General features: G+C 44.1%; 1 protein-coding gene across 4 annotated transcripts in view; it reads right to left on the bottom strand.

Annotated features, from left to right (window-relative positions):
* The window catches only part of GRIK2 (glutamate ionotropic receptor kainate type subunit 2), a 626,152-nt gene extending 617,055 nt beyond the window's left edge, over positions 1 to 9,097 (bottom strand). The window contains exons 1-2 of one of the 4 annotated variants that reach the window (XM_084624592.1): positions 8,988 to 9,097; positions 3,217 to 3,620 (exon numbers count right to left, since the gene is read on the bottom strand). In XM_084624592.1, coding sequence (XP_084480718.1) covers positions 3,217 to 3,331 — 115 coding nt within the window. In that variant the 5' untranslated portion in view covers positions 3,332 to 3,620; positions 8,988 to 9,097. Of the gene's footprint in view, positions 1 to 3,216; positions 3,825 to 8,987 lie in introns of those variants that run through there. The other 3 variants (XM_084624595.1, XM_084624593.1, XM_084624594.1) reach the window with 3 other exon arrangements.
* Between the last annotated feature and the right edge of the window lie 9,360 nt (positions 9,098 to 18,457).

Genomic DNA, 18,457 nt, shown 5'->3' with positions numbered 1-18,457 from the left:
TATGGAGTGGCTTAATGACGTCTACAGAGATGTATTTGTTTCAGGTTATAGGGCCTGCTTTTCTTATAAGTCAACAGTAAATTTAAAAAGTGATCCACGGACCGACTTACCTAGGCATTTCTGCTTTTGTATAACTCCAAGAGCAAAAGTATGGATTTCTGCCAGAGTCTGACTTAACACAGCAGAGACAACAGTGATGCAAATGATAAGACACCATCCTGACCTTTCCTTTTATTCTAAATTTAGACCCTCCTGTTATAATCACAATACTATTTTCAGTGCCTTGCCTTAATTCTCTTTCAAATTCATGACTATCATGGGTGCATGCCTCGTGCCTATTGTTTTCTGGGCTTGTGTATAGGAAAGTATTCAGGAACTGCAACGAGAGATTTGGCTGTATGCCATTTATAAGGGATCGCTTTATTGCGGTGCCAAAATATTAGCTGGTCCTGCTCCAGCAACAGGAGTCAGAAATCCACGCAGACATTTTTCCTGCAACTGGACTGGATGGGTGAAGGGTAGGTTGACTTAAGGCTACTAGAGAGTTAGTTATCAGCCATTCCTGGGTTCGATCCAAAGCGCGTGGATAAAAATAAGTCTGCCTATGACAAATAACCCGGGCATTCGGCTTTCCTGTGCTGTTGCTGAAAAGTAGCTTGAAGAGAGAGAGACAGAGAGGCTGTCAGGACACGCCGGCTAGTCCCAACAGTGGCACAGCCGTGGGAAGGACAACGTGGGAAGGACAACCCCTATCGTGGGTTCATTTGCACAGGAAGAATGAGAGGGCTGGAGCTCTGGCAAGCTACGAGATCTCCCCTGTTGCCATAGCGCTGCCAGCGAAGAAGGAAACGCGGGGGCTGGCAGGCTGCCTTTTAAAGGGAATCTTCTGCGCTCCCGCCTAGACCCATGGAAAACTCCGATGGGCAACAAGAGACAACCCATCAGTTCAGTAGCAAGGGCATTTCGGAGTGGCATGTAGCACGGTGGGAACGGGGGGCGCGATAGGATTACCACTTACAATAATTCAAGGTTTTCATTACACAGTTGTTATTTCCAGCTTCCCCCAGCCAAATGATCTGACCCTCCTGGGAGCGCACAGCCCTTCTCTTACACATTGGGCATAGGGGCAGTTTTACTCCTGGACGAAATTAAAAGCTAAACTCGATCACAACGACAGACATGCAACAGGCCGCGCTGACAAGCAAAAAGAAGCCCTTTCCCTCACTCCCAGGACTCCACATGAGAAAAAAAAAACAAAACTTTGCCGCCCCGCCCCCAACCCGCAGAGACCGAGAGAAAAGGTGACTTTTTAAGCACAGAAAGGCACCAAATGCTTCCAAAGTGTCTTTCTAGTTTGTTGCAGCAAACCAGTGTGAACACCAGCCATCGGAGTCTAACCCCAAAACCAAGATGTATGTCCGGGAGACAGATTGGGAAAGGAAGTTAGTCTAGAAAAAACACACTATATGCTGCCAAGAGGCAGCCCTTTGGAAAAGGCACCCTATAAAATCCCGCTGTGACCTTAAGATTGTTATTTTTCTAACATAAAAACACAGGTTGGTTGATCAATGATATTCTAATAAGTGTTCCAGCCTCACAATTCAACAAGGATGCGGCTACTGACGAGGACAGCTTCAATTACCCCTCAAATCAGCGTTTGCGATGGTGGGGGTGGAAGGGTGCTTGTTTTCATAGCTACCTCTGCAAGTAATTCAAACGCACAGATACCAACGCTCAGCAACAATTGTGAACCTGTTTCGGGTACAGACGGATAACTGGGCAGCGCCAGGCGACATTCAGCCCTTGCATGATTGCACTGCAATGCCAACGGAGCCGATTCAATGCAAAATAAACCCCGCGATGATATATGGACCTGTTTAGCCGTGTCCAAAGAAACAAGCATTCCTGAAGATGGTTGCTAAGAGCAACGTGCCTTAAGCACCACCTTTAGACCAGATGAAGGCAAAAGAAAGTACACTAGGAATTCAGCACACGAGATCAATAGCAACCAGTCGCCTTCTTAATCATTACCAGCCTTCCATTCAACACGAAAATGATTTTTTTAAGAAGAACTGCAAGACATTCTACCTTTCCCAAGCAAACGAGAGCTATTTATGGCTCCTGCAGTTGCTACAGTGTAAAAATGAAGCTACAGAAAAGAAAAAGCAGTATTTTCTTTTGTATACATAACAAGCTGGCACACAGGATGGGCTTGTTTGGCACGGCAACTTTTCCAACGTGTGTACAATCTGAGAGAGTAAGTCACACACAAACACTAAGCTAGTACCACTTAGGCTGGCGATTGTTGAATGGATCAGTGCTCTTCGCAATTCTCACCACCTTAACTCTTACTTAACAGAACTTTTCATGCCCAGGTCTGCCCCAATGGCAAGAAACAACATGAGCTTCGAGCTGTTGTTGAACATTCCTCTTGCTTCTGCTCCCCTGAAGCAACCCTATATGTGGGAGGCTACCAGAAATGTCACTCCCGGTTTCTAATACTAGTTTCCACGAGACGCTGAGTATTTCTTTGATCTGGGACACCGCTACGCTTGCTTTCACTGATCTGCCTGTGACATCTCCCAGTCTCTTTGTCTTACAGGGGAAATAATGACCAAGTCATTTTCCCTGATGAGAGGAGCTTTTCTGAAATGTGTCATAGCCCTGCATCAATGCCCCTTTGGTATCCCACTAATTGTTGATAAAGAATCTGTTCTACTACAGCGGAACCCCCACTAAAGTAAACTAAAAGAACAACAGAACTGAAGGTCTCTTCCAGTGTCACATTAATATTGAATCTGCCCTGACGCTCCAACTCAGAGAGGGCCATGGAAAAGCTGGAGGTCGAAACTCACCAACTCGTTGTCAGATTGTTAACTAATCAACAGCTATTTTAGCCGCGTTTCCTACTGCTATGGAAACAAAAAAGGCACAGCACGAGGAAACCACACAAGCTCTGATCACCCCGCAGAGCTTCCGGAAAGCACGTTTGACAGTCATTTTTTTTCCTATGATTATTTATTACTATAATCGGCGACACAAAAACCAAACATTAATTTAGCCATGCGGACACAAAATAAAGAGGGTCTTCGGTAACTGACTCCAAAAGCATCCCCCGGAGCCTCGTATCTCTCCCTGCTCCCCACCTATTGACATAATCATGCATATAACTATTCAGCTTGAAATACACAATGTAAAGTGCAGGGGAAATCTTACCAAATCTTAACACATGTGTAGTTCCTTGCGAATATCCAATCCACAAAAAGCAAAGAAGGAGTCTAATGGTGCATCTGAAGACTGGATTAGTTAGAATCGGGGAAATAATCTTCATGGTGTTTCTATGCACACACGCGCTGCCTTACTTCCCCCTTCTAAGCGTCAGGTTCCCCGGTAGGGTAAGAATGAGGATACGTAGACTGTTAGCCCTCAGACACGATCACGGCATGGTCACAGAGAGAGGAGAGAGTCTACGCTTCCCAAACCCATTAGCAATCCCTGCATGTTCTTCATTCACTGCGCCAAGGAGCAACCTTCAACTGCAAGGAATGGTGGGACATCCATGTTAGTCAAGGGAGAATCCTCGCGAAATCCAAACACACACAATGTCCAGCCGGGTAAACCTGGGAAGCAAGAAAGGAGGGAAATCAATAAGTAATCCAGCTCGAGAAATCGCTGAGCTATCGCCACATACCGAGAGTCAACGAGCTCCAGGCGTTTTAGTAGCGAAGCTTTTGCTGTGCTCCCATTCTACTGCACTGCTGCACAGCTTCTGACGTGAAGCCAAGATTAAGTGAGAAAATTTGAGATAGCTCTTCGCTTCTTACGGCTGCCTGCCAGACAGCCTTCCCAATTTCTGCCATGCAACCGACCTGATCGCCTCGCTTTGTTGAAAAATCAGCTCCGTTTTACTGACGTGCGTACAATTATTATTTTTTGTTTATTTTCAACAATAGCTATTTTCCTGCAAAGGGGCAGCTATGGTGTACGTGCGCGCGCGGTTCTATAAAAATCAGTTCATGAATTTTAACAGCAGACTAGCTGGGTGGAAATCACTTAGCCTCAGAGTTCTGCAAGAGGAGGTATTACAAGGGGTGACCGTATGTCATGAAGGGTATCCGGCTAAGGCTTAGGCTAAAAAGGTCCCTATAGTTTAATTCACTTTCTAATACTTATGCACATTTAATGCTATTAATGTAAACGCCATGACTTGTATGCTGACTGTCTTTCGGCAACTTGTAGGGGACTCTGATCATTGAACATCCAAGCTTTAGCAAAGTACAGAACAATTTTGCAGTGTTAAAAAAATAAATAAATCTAATTCTGAATTGAAAGTCCTACATATTCATTTCGCTCAGTTTGCTTAAAACGACAATGTTATTTGAAAGAGAGGGTGTGTGGATTGACAGGTTTCATATGCTACAGTCCAAAATGCCTATCTTTGGTACTAAACTCTCTTTCACTGTGATTTTATTAAGGTTCTACTGTTTATACTTGCATAGCGAGACCTATGGTTAAAATGGGAGTGTAGTCTAAATACACATAATATTCCACTATCCTCAGTAAGTATAACAGTGCTTGCTAGTTTGCTTCTGGGACATTTAGTTTGCATCTTAAAACAGCTCTGGACTTTTTTTTCTTATTGTATTCCATTTAAAGGTGCACTCATTTTCAGCAACATTCAGATTTTCCTTGGAAAAACAATTAAGATACTTTGAATTGTATATTCGCTCCTATGTGCATTCATTAAAAACACATTGGTCGAGAATGGACAGCAATTTAAAAAAAAAATCTGAAAGTGAAGCTTTCACTGAAGCTATTTTAGGTTTTTATTATAGATATTAAGAGACCATTCCTAGTATCCCACAAGGAAAATGAAGGCAGATTAAACTGTAGTCTGCCTGGGCTCTGCCCTCTCTTTAGTGCTGAAGAAAATCTCAATGAGAGAGATTTTTATCACAGATGAAGACAGCATAGATTTGGCTTTACAGAACGTCAGACTGAAGAAACACATTCTTGGACCTATCAGGAGTGTAACAACACAGACATGAGTTATGATTAATTCTTAATAATTCTATGCATACTTTAGACATGCAGAATAAGTGATACTAAAATGAAATTACCTATGTTCTAGAAACCATGTGTCCCTAAAAGTGTTAACAATTCACAATAACTTTCTACCCTGATTTTATCTGCCCATATCTTCTTATATTGTAAAAATACTGATAAAATATTCTGCGAGGGGATTATTAAACATTACTGATTTCTTGCCTTTAAAATGGAGGCATAACTGCAGTGTCAAAAATAAGTATCATGAATGGCTAGTTCTGCAGTCTAGCAGGGAATTCAGTCAAATGATTTGACTATTGGAGTACTCTAAAAAGAACACCTAGTGCTAAAAGCAAGGATATCTAGCGACTCCTTCAGTTCCCATTTAGAATAACTCTCAGGAAAATGTACAGTTTGAGGTATTCTTTCATGTATTTGCTGTTTCCTTTACTCTGATCTCTCTGTTCATATCTTATCTTGGTCCAAGGAGGAATAAAACTGACCTGGGTGGTAACTGAGCATTCTTAATTTTGCTACAGTGATGAATTAGCGGAGGTTAGGTATCTTCAAATGCTCATTGTGTTGCGAATTATCAGAATGTAGCACTATTTATAGAATGAACTTTAAAAAAGCATGGGAAATTATAAGATTCATTGTCTTCTTTTGTAAATGCAGCGCATTAATCAAGAAATGAAAAACAAACAATTTTAACCATCTGTTATCCAAACTTATTTTCTAAACTACCTGGACAAATAGGCAGCTACCTGATATAAAAAAATCCTAACAAAATTCCCAACTTGCCAAGGATCTTATACAATCACTGAAACTTCAAAACCATCCATTATAAATGGCTTTTAAAATTAGATATTCAGTATTCTACATTCCAAAACCTGTGCACACGCATGACACTCAAATTAACTTTTCACTCTCAATAACCGTCCAACACTAACCTGACAGCACTCACCACCATGGACAGTGACTGGACCTGTCCTGATGAAATACGGTGTCGATAGGAGGGCTGCATTCCCTTTTCAGCACCACGGAGAGCACCACTACTTAAGCCTTATTGCTGTTGAGCTATATTACCTAAGCCGTGTGTGATTTTAGGTGTCAAAATACATTTTCCCCCTCCAATAGTTTCCCAATACAGAAAGGGAATTAATGTATTTTATCTACACTTTTAAAGATACACTCTATTCTGTACTATGTTGGCTGGACTGTGTTTTTATTGGTATTTCACAGGGTTGCCTTGAATATCTCCTATGTCCTACCATACATTTCTCTAGTATCTTATGAAAATATCTTTTTCTCAAGGAAGATTGTGGTTAACTCAGAATTCTTACATGGCGTCCTTACTTTCTGGTAAGGAATGTCTTGCAAGCCACCGAATATTTAAAACTCAGTAAAAAAAACCAAAAAACATTTGCCTACATTTGGTGGCTAAAACCCATTTATAAAATATATAATTAGCTAAAGCCTCAAACTCCACCACCTCCAGATTCCCATCTGTTAAGAGGATTTCAGTTTCATTTCCCCATTATTAAACACCTTTAAAAAACTCTCTCTTCTAAACTATTTTTAGTATGGAAACTGAAAAGCGCCATAGCACCCCTCATTGCATTTTCGTTCCCAGTACTGTACACATCTAAAGGATTAACACGGCTAATTATACAGTATTTTACTGAGGGAGCTGGTCTTTTCAATGCTTGTCAACCCCGCTATTCAATCCTTTTCTGATATAGGGCTAGCTGAAGCTGGTGTCCACTGGGATCCTATCCTCCACATACCAATAATCCGCCACAATAGGGTTGAAATATTCAGTTTCTTGTTATAAGTCTTGTTTTGTTCTTCAACTTCACCATACGGAGCCTGGTAGCTACATGTTTTTAGTATCCAGGGCCAGCGCACAGGGAAGCAGATATGAAAATACATGTTTCAGCTACAAAAAAAAAACTTAAGTAGACATTGCATAAGTTAATTAAAAACTATGCTGGGTATTAAAAGCCTACTAATTGTGTGTGTGTGTGTGTGTGTGTGTGCGCGCCCGCCCTGTGTATACAATGATCTTATGTAAATAATGTTTCCTTAGGAAAAGGGGGATTCGTTTAAATTGTGTATTTAAAGAATTACCTTAAGCGATTACATTTAAATGATTAACCTTTTACCTGATTACCAAGGTCTTTCTTCTTCAGAGCATATATTTATGTCCTTTTCTTATACTAAAAGTTAATCTAGTTCCATTTAGCTGCCACCTGCTGGGATATACATTTTTACCACAACAATTTAAGACAATTCTTTCCATTATCAGCTACAGAACTAAGAACTGACTACAGAGCTTGTATATCATGGGCCTTACGTCGCTTAACTTCCTGATCGCTTCCCTCACAAGGATAACAGAGAGAAATGTAGAATCGGCATGTGACATATGGTCCCTGACACTTTATTCCTTGGACATTTTTCGGTGAATCGTTGCTAACGCCTCAGACTTGTCGGCCACCAGAGTCGTCCTGCTGTTGCAATCTGGTGAGAGGAAAGCAGTAGCCTCCTGCAACACCTGACCAACTCCACCAGATCGGTACACAGAAGTATTGCAGATTTGCTGACAAATCAGTAACCCGGTCCACCCCTTTAAACGTTTGCCAAAGTACTAAAATTAATGTTGATGTTATCAGTTAAAGAAAACACAACGCGGCCCACTTGCACTCCACTCCCACAAGCTATAAAAACGGTAGGTCCCCCTTGTCTGTTATTAGCTTAGTCCAGATTTATAACCAAGTTTCTGCTGCGCCGATGATTAATGACATTTTAAGATGGTAATTAATTTTTTAGCTGCTGGAGAGACGTGCATCCTAATTAACGAACTGAGGATGTAATAGATTTACTTGTTCAGGCACTTTTGGACTTCACAGCAATGCACTCTTAGCATATTTTTAAGCAGCAAACGCAAACATGCATGGCTTTCCCCATACATCAGCTTCCCCCCCCCCCCCCACACACACACACACCCCAGTATCTGGGAAAGGTGGGGGAAAGATTTTTTTTATTCCACCACCAAGTTTTTAAGAAAAAATGAAGGGAGCGTTTTCATTTGAACGCATTCCTTCATTTTCACTGCACACGCTGTATTAGCAGTCACGACTACATGGAACAGAAAGGAAGGTTTCCCCTTGAATACAGAGAGCCACAGACACGAGCCAGGTTAACAATGGATGGCTTCTCAAAGAATGTGGAATTTCATCTTTGATCAATAACGACAGGACTGGCTATCATAGAGTAGACGGCTGGTTGTATAATGTAGTAAATGACTGGACGGAGGAAGGGAGGAGAGAAGGGGGGGGGGGGGACATCAGATGAAGTACAGACTATTGTCCACCAAGTTAGAGCACGTCTCATCCTTTCTCCTCACGTGGCTAATCTTCTAAGGAAGGCGACTTGATGCATTTTTAAGACAAAATCGTGACCCCGGAGAAGGAAGTAAGCAGGGTCCCAAGGGGGGATTACACCCCTCAAGCTTTTGAAGCTAACTCGGATTCTGCCCTGGCACATCGTGGCGATATAGCGCCGGAGAGCCAAAGCAACAGATATCTCCGGGATACTTTGGGGGAAGCTGGTGTTGCTTTTGTTGCTCTAACCTGGGGGACTGGGTTTGCCAGCTGGATGACTGATATCTAGACAGTCCCTAGGAATCTGGTAGGCAGCGGTGCCCAGCTCAGACAGCTGCAAGCCGGTCTGGATTTGTTCAAAAAAAACCCGACAATGCCACTTACAACAAACCACGCCCGGGGCAATCACCAGCCCGGCAGCTCCCGGGTGCCAGCTCTCCCGCCCGCCCCCTTCTTGCCCCCTTCCAAAGAGGGCAGGGCAAATAACCACGCACGACTCTCAAAGAGGCAGCGAGCCCCTCGAGCGGCCGGGGTCCTGCCCCGGAGGGCAGTTCTTACCTTGCGCGGCGGACAGGTGCTCGGCGGGGCTGGCCGCGTGCGCGGGGCAGGCAGAGCCCGGGACGGATGCTGCCCTCAAAGTAGCGCAGCAGTTGGCGGGGGCTGGGGGGGCGAGGTGCGGCAGGCGCGCGGAGCGCGAGTGAAAGCAGCAGCGGCGGCGGCGGCAGCTGCAGCCCGGCAAAGAGACACGCCTCCTGCCCGGAGCTCTGCACAGCGCCCTTTAAAGGCACAGAGCTCCTTTTCCCGCTCCACCACCGCCGGGCCCCCAAAGCGCCCCACACACCGCTCACACCCCCCAACCCAGCCTGCCTCAAGCACAAGCCAGGCGGGTGGCTGCTTGTGACCCTGCTCTTTCGGCCCAGTCCCTCCCCCGCAGGCGTGGGCAAGCTCTGCTGCAGACACCTCCTGGCACAGAGCTCGGCTCTCGCAGCTGGGGCCAAAGGCGGCCGCGAGCCGGACGCCTCATTTTGGCTTGGGGGCACCGCAGAACCATAAAGCCGACCCCGAGGGAGTCTATGACACACGTCGGGTTTGGAACCTCCCACTGCCAATTGTATAGCAACCCTGAGTATTATTTTTTTAAAAAAGGGAGGGAGAAGGAGGGCAGAATCAGGGGTTGAAGAGCTAAGGAACTCAAGCTGTCCTTATGTGCAAAATACCATCAAGGAAGCTGAGTTCCCTATAGCCTGCTGTGGGAACAGGGTCTGCATTTATTCTTCAAGAGCAGCTGTCTTGGGGTTTAGGAAGGTATTAACATGTACAAATCTAGTTCCCTTTGGCTACATCCCCCTATTGCTTCCACATGAGGGATTCCTCTTGCCCTCCCTGCTTGAATACACAGTTCTAAAAGTGGGAAGGAGCTGAGTTCTGGCACTCTCCCCCCCCCCTCCCGCCCCCACTAGGCAGGAGTGGAGTCCCAGCACCGTGAGAATGTAAGGGGTGGAGGCGAATTGCTCAGGTGGTGGGGGGGGACAAAGATGCAGAGGTTAGAAGAGTGAACTGAGATGTTAAAGACCATAGTACTGAAAAGGAAGAAAGAAAAAGAACAGCTAATGGTAGATGTTTGATCAGACCTTCCCATCTCCCTCTCTGACTTGCTCCCTAACGCGACCTGATCCGCAACATTACTGGAGCTCGCTTCTGATAGGTCTAAAGCTCAGAAATTAACTGTAGAAGCAAAGGAGCCTGTCCCACTTGCCCAGCCAGCAAGCCCGAGCCCTGCCCTGCTTTAAAGCAGCATTGCAGGAATTCCATGCATTCTGCTCTCCCCTGTTCAGGTCTCTATGCAGCATGACAGGAGTTTCCCATTCTCCCTCTGTTTTCTGCCTCCCACTTGAGACCTACGTGGAAGCATGACAGGAATTCTCCTGCTTTCCTAACTGTAGCTTCCCCCTGCGTTCTTGATTTCCAGCTCAGCTATGCCTGGAAGCTTTAGAGGAATTCCCCGGCTCTCCTATCTTCCCCAGGGTTCTGCTTCCTACCTGGGGTGCGACCTACAGTATTACAGATGTTGCCTCTCATGAAGTGCTGTTTACACTCCCCCCCTCCCCAAAGGAGCTGCTTAAAAGTTACAGAAACAATCTCCAGCTGCAATCAATGAGCTGGTTTCCAGGGGGCGGTGGGGCGGAGGGACCTCAAAGAGTTAGTTTTTTTGGGAGCTGAAAAGCTCCTGTAATTAAGTAAACAGCAGACTTCTTGTGCAGAGTAAATAAATAGTCAATGATTCCATTGTGCAGCAAAAAGCCGGCAGTACAGACGCGCGACTGACTCGCTGCGATTGGGCTCGGGTTGCTGTGACTTGCAGCTTAATCGGCCCCACAGTACACAGCTTAATTACTTCCGTGGCCGACAGAAAATTCATTAGCCGCTTAATTTGCCCGAGGCTGTAATGGCGATCGCTTGTGCACAGACCAAATACACTCGCATAGGGAAACACTCGTATTAACCATACGAGGTTAAAAGTGGTTGGGGATGGGGGTTGAACAGAAGCGGGGAGATCAGGTTTGGCAGAGCTCCCTTGTGGGGTGGGTTAGCGGAGAAGCTGAACCCATTGGCACCCTGAGGTTAAAGAGAAAGGAATCCCGGGGACATTGACTAAGTCTATTAAAAGATCTCCACGACAATGCAAACTGCAGCAGAAGTGCCTGAGGGTCAAATCAACTTCAAATCAACTGGGGGAGGGGATGTCATGTTAAATCAATTGAAAAATTAATATTTTGATCTCAAATGACTTGATGGTTCAACCTACTTTGGTTTATTATTTATGATTAATTATAATTATGATCCAGACTCTTATCTCAAAATATTGGCATATATAGATGAGGCTCTGGTATATGTTTTTAGGAGGAGAAAAGGGGAGAGGGATAAAACTAGTGTGGCATTTCAGTCCTTAAAAGGACATAGCTATTCCAAGTTGACAATGGGTGGCGTATGGGTCAGTTTCACCTCTATTGTTTCTTTGGGGAGAGATCGGTTACTTCACATCTCCCTTTACTGCGCAGGATGAATTAATATGCCCAAGAGATCTATCTCCCGCTCTTTTCACAGCCCAGCAATACCTTTCCCTAAATCTGTCCCCCCATGAGACATGAAATATCAGATTCCCAAAAGCCTAGGTAATATTTTTAGCATTTATCATCCAGAGATCTTAAAGTACTTTACAAAGATTTCATTATCAGCATTTTCCAAATGGAGAAAGTTAAGTGACCTGCACAAAGTCACACATCAACTCAGCGGCAGACTGGGCAGAGAACCGGGGTCTCCTTAGTTTCAAGTCTTCGCATACTCCGAAGTGGCATACCTTTCCATCTAGTTAAAACTCCAGTAGTTGTATTAGGAAAACAATGGGCACTGACAATATGGAAAGACTCGGAAGGGTCATCAGGAAACTGTAGCTCAAAGTTATCAAAGAAACCTAGATAATGGCATAAATCAGAGCATATAGAATCATGAGCAACAATTCATTAAGCAGAGCTCATTGAAACTTTTCAGAATTTGACTTCAGAATTTCAAATTCTGACACCGGACCCCCGTCCTCCCAAAAAAACAGGATGACTTTTTCAAACACTAAAATCTGATTTTTTTTTTTACTTGCTACAAAGTAGTCAAAATTGAGTTTTTGAAGTTTTGACTAAAATTACAGATTTAAACAAAATGGATGATTATTTGGCAAATATTTTCATAAAAATGTTTTCTATTGTTTGTTCAGTTCTGCTGTTAAGTTTGAATGGAATTACATGGACTCCCACATAGCTATGTCCTATTGCATTAATGATAAAATACTCTTTGGTCACTCAATTACTGACCTAAAAGTGGCAATTCTTCAACAAAAAAACTGCAAAAATAGACTCCAATGAGAGACTGCTGAATTGGAATTAATTTGCAAACTGGACACAATTAACTTAGGCTTGAATAAAGACTGGGAGTGGATGGGTCACTACACAAAGTAAGGTTTCAGAGTAACAGCCGTGTTAGTCTGTATTCGCAAAAAGAAAAGGAGTACTTGTGGCACCTTAGAGACTAACCAATTTATTTGAGCATGAGCTTTCGTGAGCTACAGCTCACTTCATCGGATGCATACCGTGGAAACTGCAGCAGACTTTATATATACACAGAGAATATGAAACAATACCTCCTCCCACCCCACTGTCCTGCTGGTAATAGCTTATCTAAAGTGATCATCAGGTGGGCCATTTCCAGCACAAATCCAGGTTTTCTCACCCTCCACCCCCCCCACACAAATTCACTCTCCTGCTGGTGATAGCCCATCCAAAGTGACAACTCTTTACACAATGTGCATGATAATGAAGTCTGGCTATTTCCTGCACAAATCCAGGTTTTCTCACATTCCCCCCACCCCCATACACACACAAACTCACTCTCCTGCTGGTAATAGCTCATCCAAACTGACCACTCTCCAAGTTTAAATCCAAGTTAAACCAGAACATCGGGGGTGGGGGGGTTAGGAAAAAACAAGAGGAAACAGGCTACCTTGCATAATGACTTAGCCACTCCAAGTCTCTATTTAAGCCTAAATTAATAGTATCCAATTTGCAAATGAATTCCAATTCAGCAGTTTCTCGCTGGAGTCTGGATTTGAAGTTTTTTTGTTTTAAGATAGCGACCTTCATGTCTGTGATTGCGTGACCAGAGAGATTGAAGTGTTCTCCGACTGGTTTATGAATGTTATAATCCTTGACATCTAATTTGTGTCCATTTATTCTTTTACGTAGAGACTGTCCAGTTTGACCAATGTACATGGCAGAGGGGCATTGCTGGCACATGATGGCATATATCACATTGGTGGATGTGCAGGTGAACGAGCCTCTGATAGTGTGGCTGATGTTATTAGGCCCTGTGATGATGTCCCCTGAATAGATATGTGGGCACAATTGGCAACGGGCTTTATTGCAAGGATAAGTTCCTGGGTTAGTGGTTCTGTTGTGTGGTATGTGGTTGTTGGTGAGTATTTGCTTCAGGTTGTGGGGCTGCCTGTAGGCAAGGACTGGCCTGTCTCCCAAGATTTGTGAGAGTGTTGGGTCATCCTTTAGGATAGGTTGTAGATCCTTAATAATGCGTTGGAGGGGTTTTAGTTGCGGGCTGAAGGTGACGGCTAGTGGCGTTCTGTTATTTTCTTTGTTAGGCCTGTCCTGTAGTAGGTAACTTCTGGGAACTCTTCTGGCTCTATCAATCTGTTTCTTTACTTCTGCAGGTGGGTATTGTAGTTGTAAGAAAGCTTGACAGAGATCTTGTAGGTGTTTGTCTCTGTCTGAGGGGTTGGAGCAAATGCGGTTGTATCGCAGAGCTTGGCTGTAGACGATGGATCGTGTAGTGTGGTCAGGGTGAAAGCTGGAGGCATGCAGGTAGGAATAGCGGGCAGTAGGTTTCCGGTATAGGGTGGTGTTTATGTGACCATTGTTTATTAGCACTGTAGTGTCCAGGAAGTGGATCTCTTGTGTGGACTGGACCAGGCTGAGGTTGGTGGTGGGATGGAAATTGTTGAAATCATGGTGGAATTCCTCAAGGGCTTCTTTTCCATGGGTCCAGATGATGAAGATGTCATCAATATAGCACAAGTAGAGTAGGGGCTTTAGGGGACGAGAGCTGACGAAGCGTTGTTCTAAATCAGCCATAAAAATGTTGGCATACTGTGGGGCCATGCGGGTACCCATAGCAGTGCCGCTGATCTGAAGGTATACATTGTCCCCAAATGTGAAATAGTTATGGGTAAGGACAAAGTGTCATAAATATAAAGGGAAGGGTAAACCCCTTTGAAATCCCTCCTGGCCAGGGGAAAGCTCCTCTCACCTGTAAAGGGTTAAGAAGCTAAAGGTAACCTCGCTGGCACCTGACCAAAATGACCAATGAGGAGACAAGATACTTTCAAAAGCTGGGAGGAGGGAGAGAAACAAAGGGTTTGTGTGTCTGTCTGTAGTCGTCTTGGCCGGGGACAGAACAGGAATGGAGTCTTAGAACTTTTAGTAAGTAATCTAGCTAGGTATGTGTTAGATTATGATTTCTTTAAATGGCTGAGAAAAGAATTGTGCTGAATAGAATAACTATTTCTGACTGTGTATCTTTTTTGTAACTTAAGGTTTTGCCTAGAGGGGTTCTCTATGTTTTTGAATCTAATTACCCTGTAAGATATCTACCATCCTGATTTTACAGGGGGGATTTCTTTATTTCTATTTACTTCTATTTTTTATTAAAAGTCTTCTTGTAAAACACTGAATGCTTTTTCATTGTTCTCAGATCCAAGGGTTTGGGTCTGTGGTCACCTATGCAAATTGGTGAGGCTTTTTATCCAACATTTCCCAGGAAAGGGGGGGTGCAAGTGTTGGGAGGATTGTTCATTGTTCTTAAGATCCAAGGGTCTGGGTCTGTAGTCACCTAGGCAAATTGGTGAGGCTTTTTACCAAACCTTGTCCAGGAAGTGGGGTGCAAGGTTTTGGGAAGTATTTTGGGGGGAAGGACGCGTCCAAACAGCTCTTCCCCAGTAACCAGTATTAGTTTGGTGGTGGTAGCGGCCTGTCCAAGGGGTAATATTTTGTACCTTGGGGAAGTTTTGACCTAAGCTGGTAAAGATAAGCTTAGGAGGTTTTTCATGCAGGTCCCCACATCTGTACCCTAGAGTTCAGAGTGGGGGAGGAACCTTGACACAAAGTCACAAAGTTCAGCCACCAGGTTAGCTGTGACATTATCGGGGATAGTGTTCTTGACGGCTTGTAGTCCATCAAGGTGCCACAAGTACTCCTTTTCTTTTTACACAAAGTAAGACTATTTCCCCATGTTTATTCCCGCTGTTTCTCAGACATTCTTGTCAACTGCTGGAAATGGCCCACCTTGGTTATCACTACAAAAGACCCATCCCCCCCCCCGCTCTCCTGCTGGTAATAGCTCACCTTACCTGATCACTCTCCTTACAGTGTGTACGGTAACACCCATTGTTTCATGTTCTCTGAGTATATAAATCTCCCCACTGTATTTTCCACTGAAAATCCGATGAAGTGAGCTGTAGCTCACGAAAGCTTATGCTCAAATAAATTGGTTAGTCTCTAAGGGGCCACAAGTCCTCCTTTTCTTTTTGTGGACACAGACTAACACGGCTGCTACTCTGAAACCTATAGAAAAGTACAGTAGTTACTCATCATACAGGACACAATGTATTGTATACCTTTTTATCTGCGATATACATTTTTAAAATATTACAATTCCCACCGACTTCATTTAGAGTTTGAAGGGTGCATTGGAAGCCAATGTGAAGAGTCTTGCTTGGTTGAATATTCAACACACTAATATCATTTTCCTTCTTTCTCCTTTAATGCCACTGTAAACCTTGAAAGGTTCATGATCCCTCAAATCGGTTTTCTTGGAAGTTTGTGGGCAGAGTTTAACCTAGTCAGGGAAAAGTCACAAGAGACTGACAAGAACAGCCATTTTGGTGGAGTTCTGACTGTTCTCAGAGGGCTGACGGGGTGGTGAGGATTATAGATCCAGTGTAATGATTGCTGCATCAAATGCAGGGATTACATTCAGGACTTCTGGATGTAACAGTATAGGCCTGTACTTGAGCTAACGGACCAAGTCCATTAGCTCAGGACCAGTAGCAGACTCAAATCTCCATACTTGGTCTAGCTACTAGAGAGAACAAAGAGACACGCTGTGTTAGTGTCGCTACACACTCCATCTCAACACAGAAATTCCTCCCAAGCTTCAGAGACCTACAATTGTTCGAGTCACTGTATGAGCCACCACTTGTAATACATGAAATGGCACTCCTGGTCAGGTGGTATACAAGGACTAATCTCTGGGCCTTGGTACAAAATGTGTCTATACAGCTTCAGCTAACAAAGCAGGTCATTTAGCTTAGATTCAGTAGCAGTCTCATAAGTGTCCATACATGAGCTAGCCACTAGAAGGGGACAATAAGCCACATTGTGTTAGCATGGGTTACACCAGGAGGGTAGTAATGCAGAATTTAATTTGTCATTGATTTTGTTTATGTCCATGTGTTACAGGGTACTGTTAATTTAAAAAAAAAAAATCTGCCTGACCATCTGATATCTTGCTTCATTTATTGCTATAAATTAATCGTGAGAGATGGCATCAAAAGAGTTTTAGTAAAGCAGTAATATATTTACCATGTCCACAAGAGATTCATATGTTTGGGTCATGATATGATTTAGCTACTGGCTGTCTGGGAACATGCTTCTCATCCTTTGTACTGTCAAGGCAGATAAGTTCATCAGATAAGTTTACACTAAAGTTCCTATGTCTGAATGTCTGGGGCAGGACCTTTTCAGCAGAGGGCCCGTAACTCTAGAAAAAGAAACGCTTATTTACCATAACTGTGGTTCTTCTAGATGTGATGCAGATATGTATTCCAAATAGGTGTGGGCACACCCCGCATGCCAAAGTTGGAGACTCTTGCCTAGCAGTACCCACAGAGGGGCGGCACTCACTCCTCATTCCTGTAGCCCCTCCCCTGGCTATAGAAGGCAGTGTCGCCCCGTTCTCTTCAGTTCCTTCGCACTGAATGGCCAGGGGAAGACTCCAATGCAGAGGGGACAAAGGATGGGCTGTGGAATACACATCTGCATCACATTTAGAAGAACCACAGTTACAATAAGTAACCATTTCTTCTTCTTCAAGTAGATGCAGATGTGTATTCCAAATAGGTGACTCACAAGCAGTACCCCCACCAGAAGCAGAGCTCAGAGTCTACATGAATAAGGATTGCAGGACCAATCTTTCAAGATTAGCATCTGCTCTGAAAGAAGCAGCAATTGCATAATGGCCCATAAATGTATGTATAAACAACCATGTGGCCAGCATACAAATGTCCAATATGGGAATATTGAGGAAGTCTACTGACATTGCCTGTGCTTTCATCAAATGAGACTGTATCTGCTGAGGAGGCATAACTGACACTATCTCATATGTAGTCTTGATACAAGATGTTATCCATCTAGAGATGGTCTGTGCAGAGACTGCTTGTCCCTTCATGGGGTCCACATATGATATGAACAGGTGAGGTGAAGCATAAAACCATTTACCCCTGTTCAGATAAAAGGCTAGACAGTATCTAACAGATGGAGGTGTTGCTCCTCTGGGGAAGAATGTGGCTTGGGGGAAAATAGAGGCTAATACATCGCCTGGTTCAGAGCCTACTTTGGAAACGAACTTCAGGTGTGTCCAGAATGCAATTTTATGAGACAGGAAGGGCAGCAGACAGGAAGCAAGGTGTTGAATGGAGGCCCCATAACAGCTGCTAAAACCGTGTTCAGTTTCCACAGAAGGATCAGCTCTCAGACCAGAGAATGCAGGCAGAGAAGTCCTTTCAGAGATTTCAGCAGCATGGCACTGGAAAAAAACAGTTTCCCTTGGATACAGGGATGAAATGTCAATATTGCTGCCAAGTGCACTTTCAGCAAACTAAGCACCAAGCTCAGTTCCTGAAGTTGTAGCAGGTACTTCAAGGTGTCCTGGATGGAAGTCCAGGGGCCAGCCCCAGGGGCCAATGACCGCACCAAAAACCTCTTCCACTTTGCCAAGAAGATTTCCTGCTCTTGAATAGGACCTGTTGGACAGCCTCCAAGCAACGCTCTTCCTCCTTATTTAGCCATGGAGCAGCCACCCCACAAGGTGTGTGCTTTCAACCCAAAGCTCTTGGTAACTCTTGGTGCAAGGTGGTGTCAGAAAATAAATTAGGGGAGACCGATAGATGGCTGGCACAAACAGGACAACACAAGAGTGCTTTCACTTAAAGCTAAACTTTACTTAGTCTCAAGCACTTACACACATCCACAACAGGTTAGTAAACCACCCCCAATCCTCGATAATTACCGAAGCTGAGTGTGGCTCTCGAGTGGCACAGTGGCAGCCCGTTTGCCGCTGGGGACTGCAAGATGTATCCAAAGGGAGAGTCCAGAAGAGTCCAACTACCTCAAACTTTCCCCCCTTATTTATAC

Source organism: Lepidochelys olivacea (genome assembly GCF_965140295.1).
Source record: "Lepidochelys olivacea isolate rLepOli2 genome assembly, chromosome: 3".
Taxonomy (NCBI): Eukaryota; Metazoa; Chordata; order Testudines; family Cheloniidae; genus Lepidochelys; species Lepidochelys olivacea.
The sequence above is the reverse complement of the archived record's forward strand: the minus strand, read 5'-3'. Positions and strand labels throughout refer to the sequence as shown.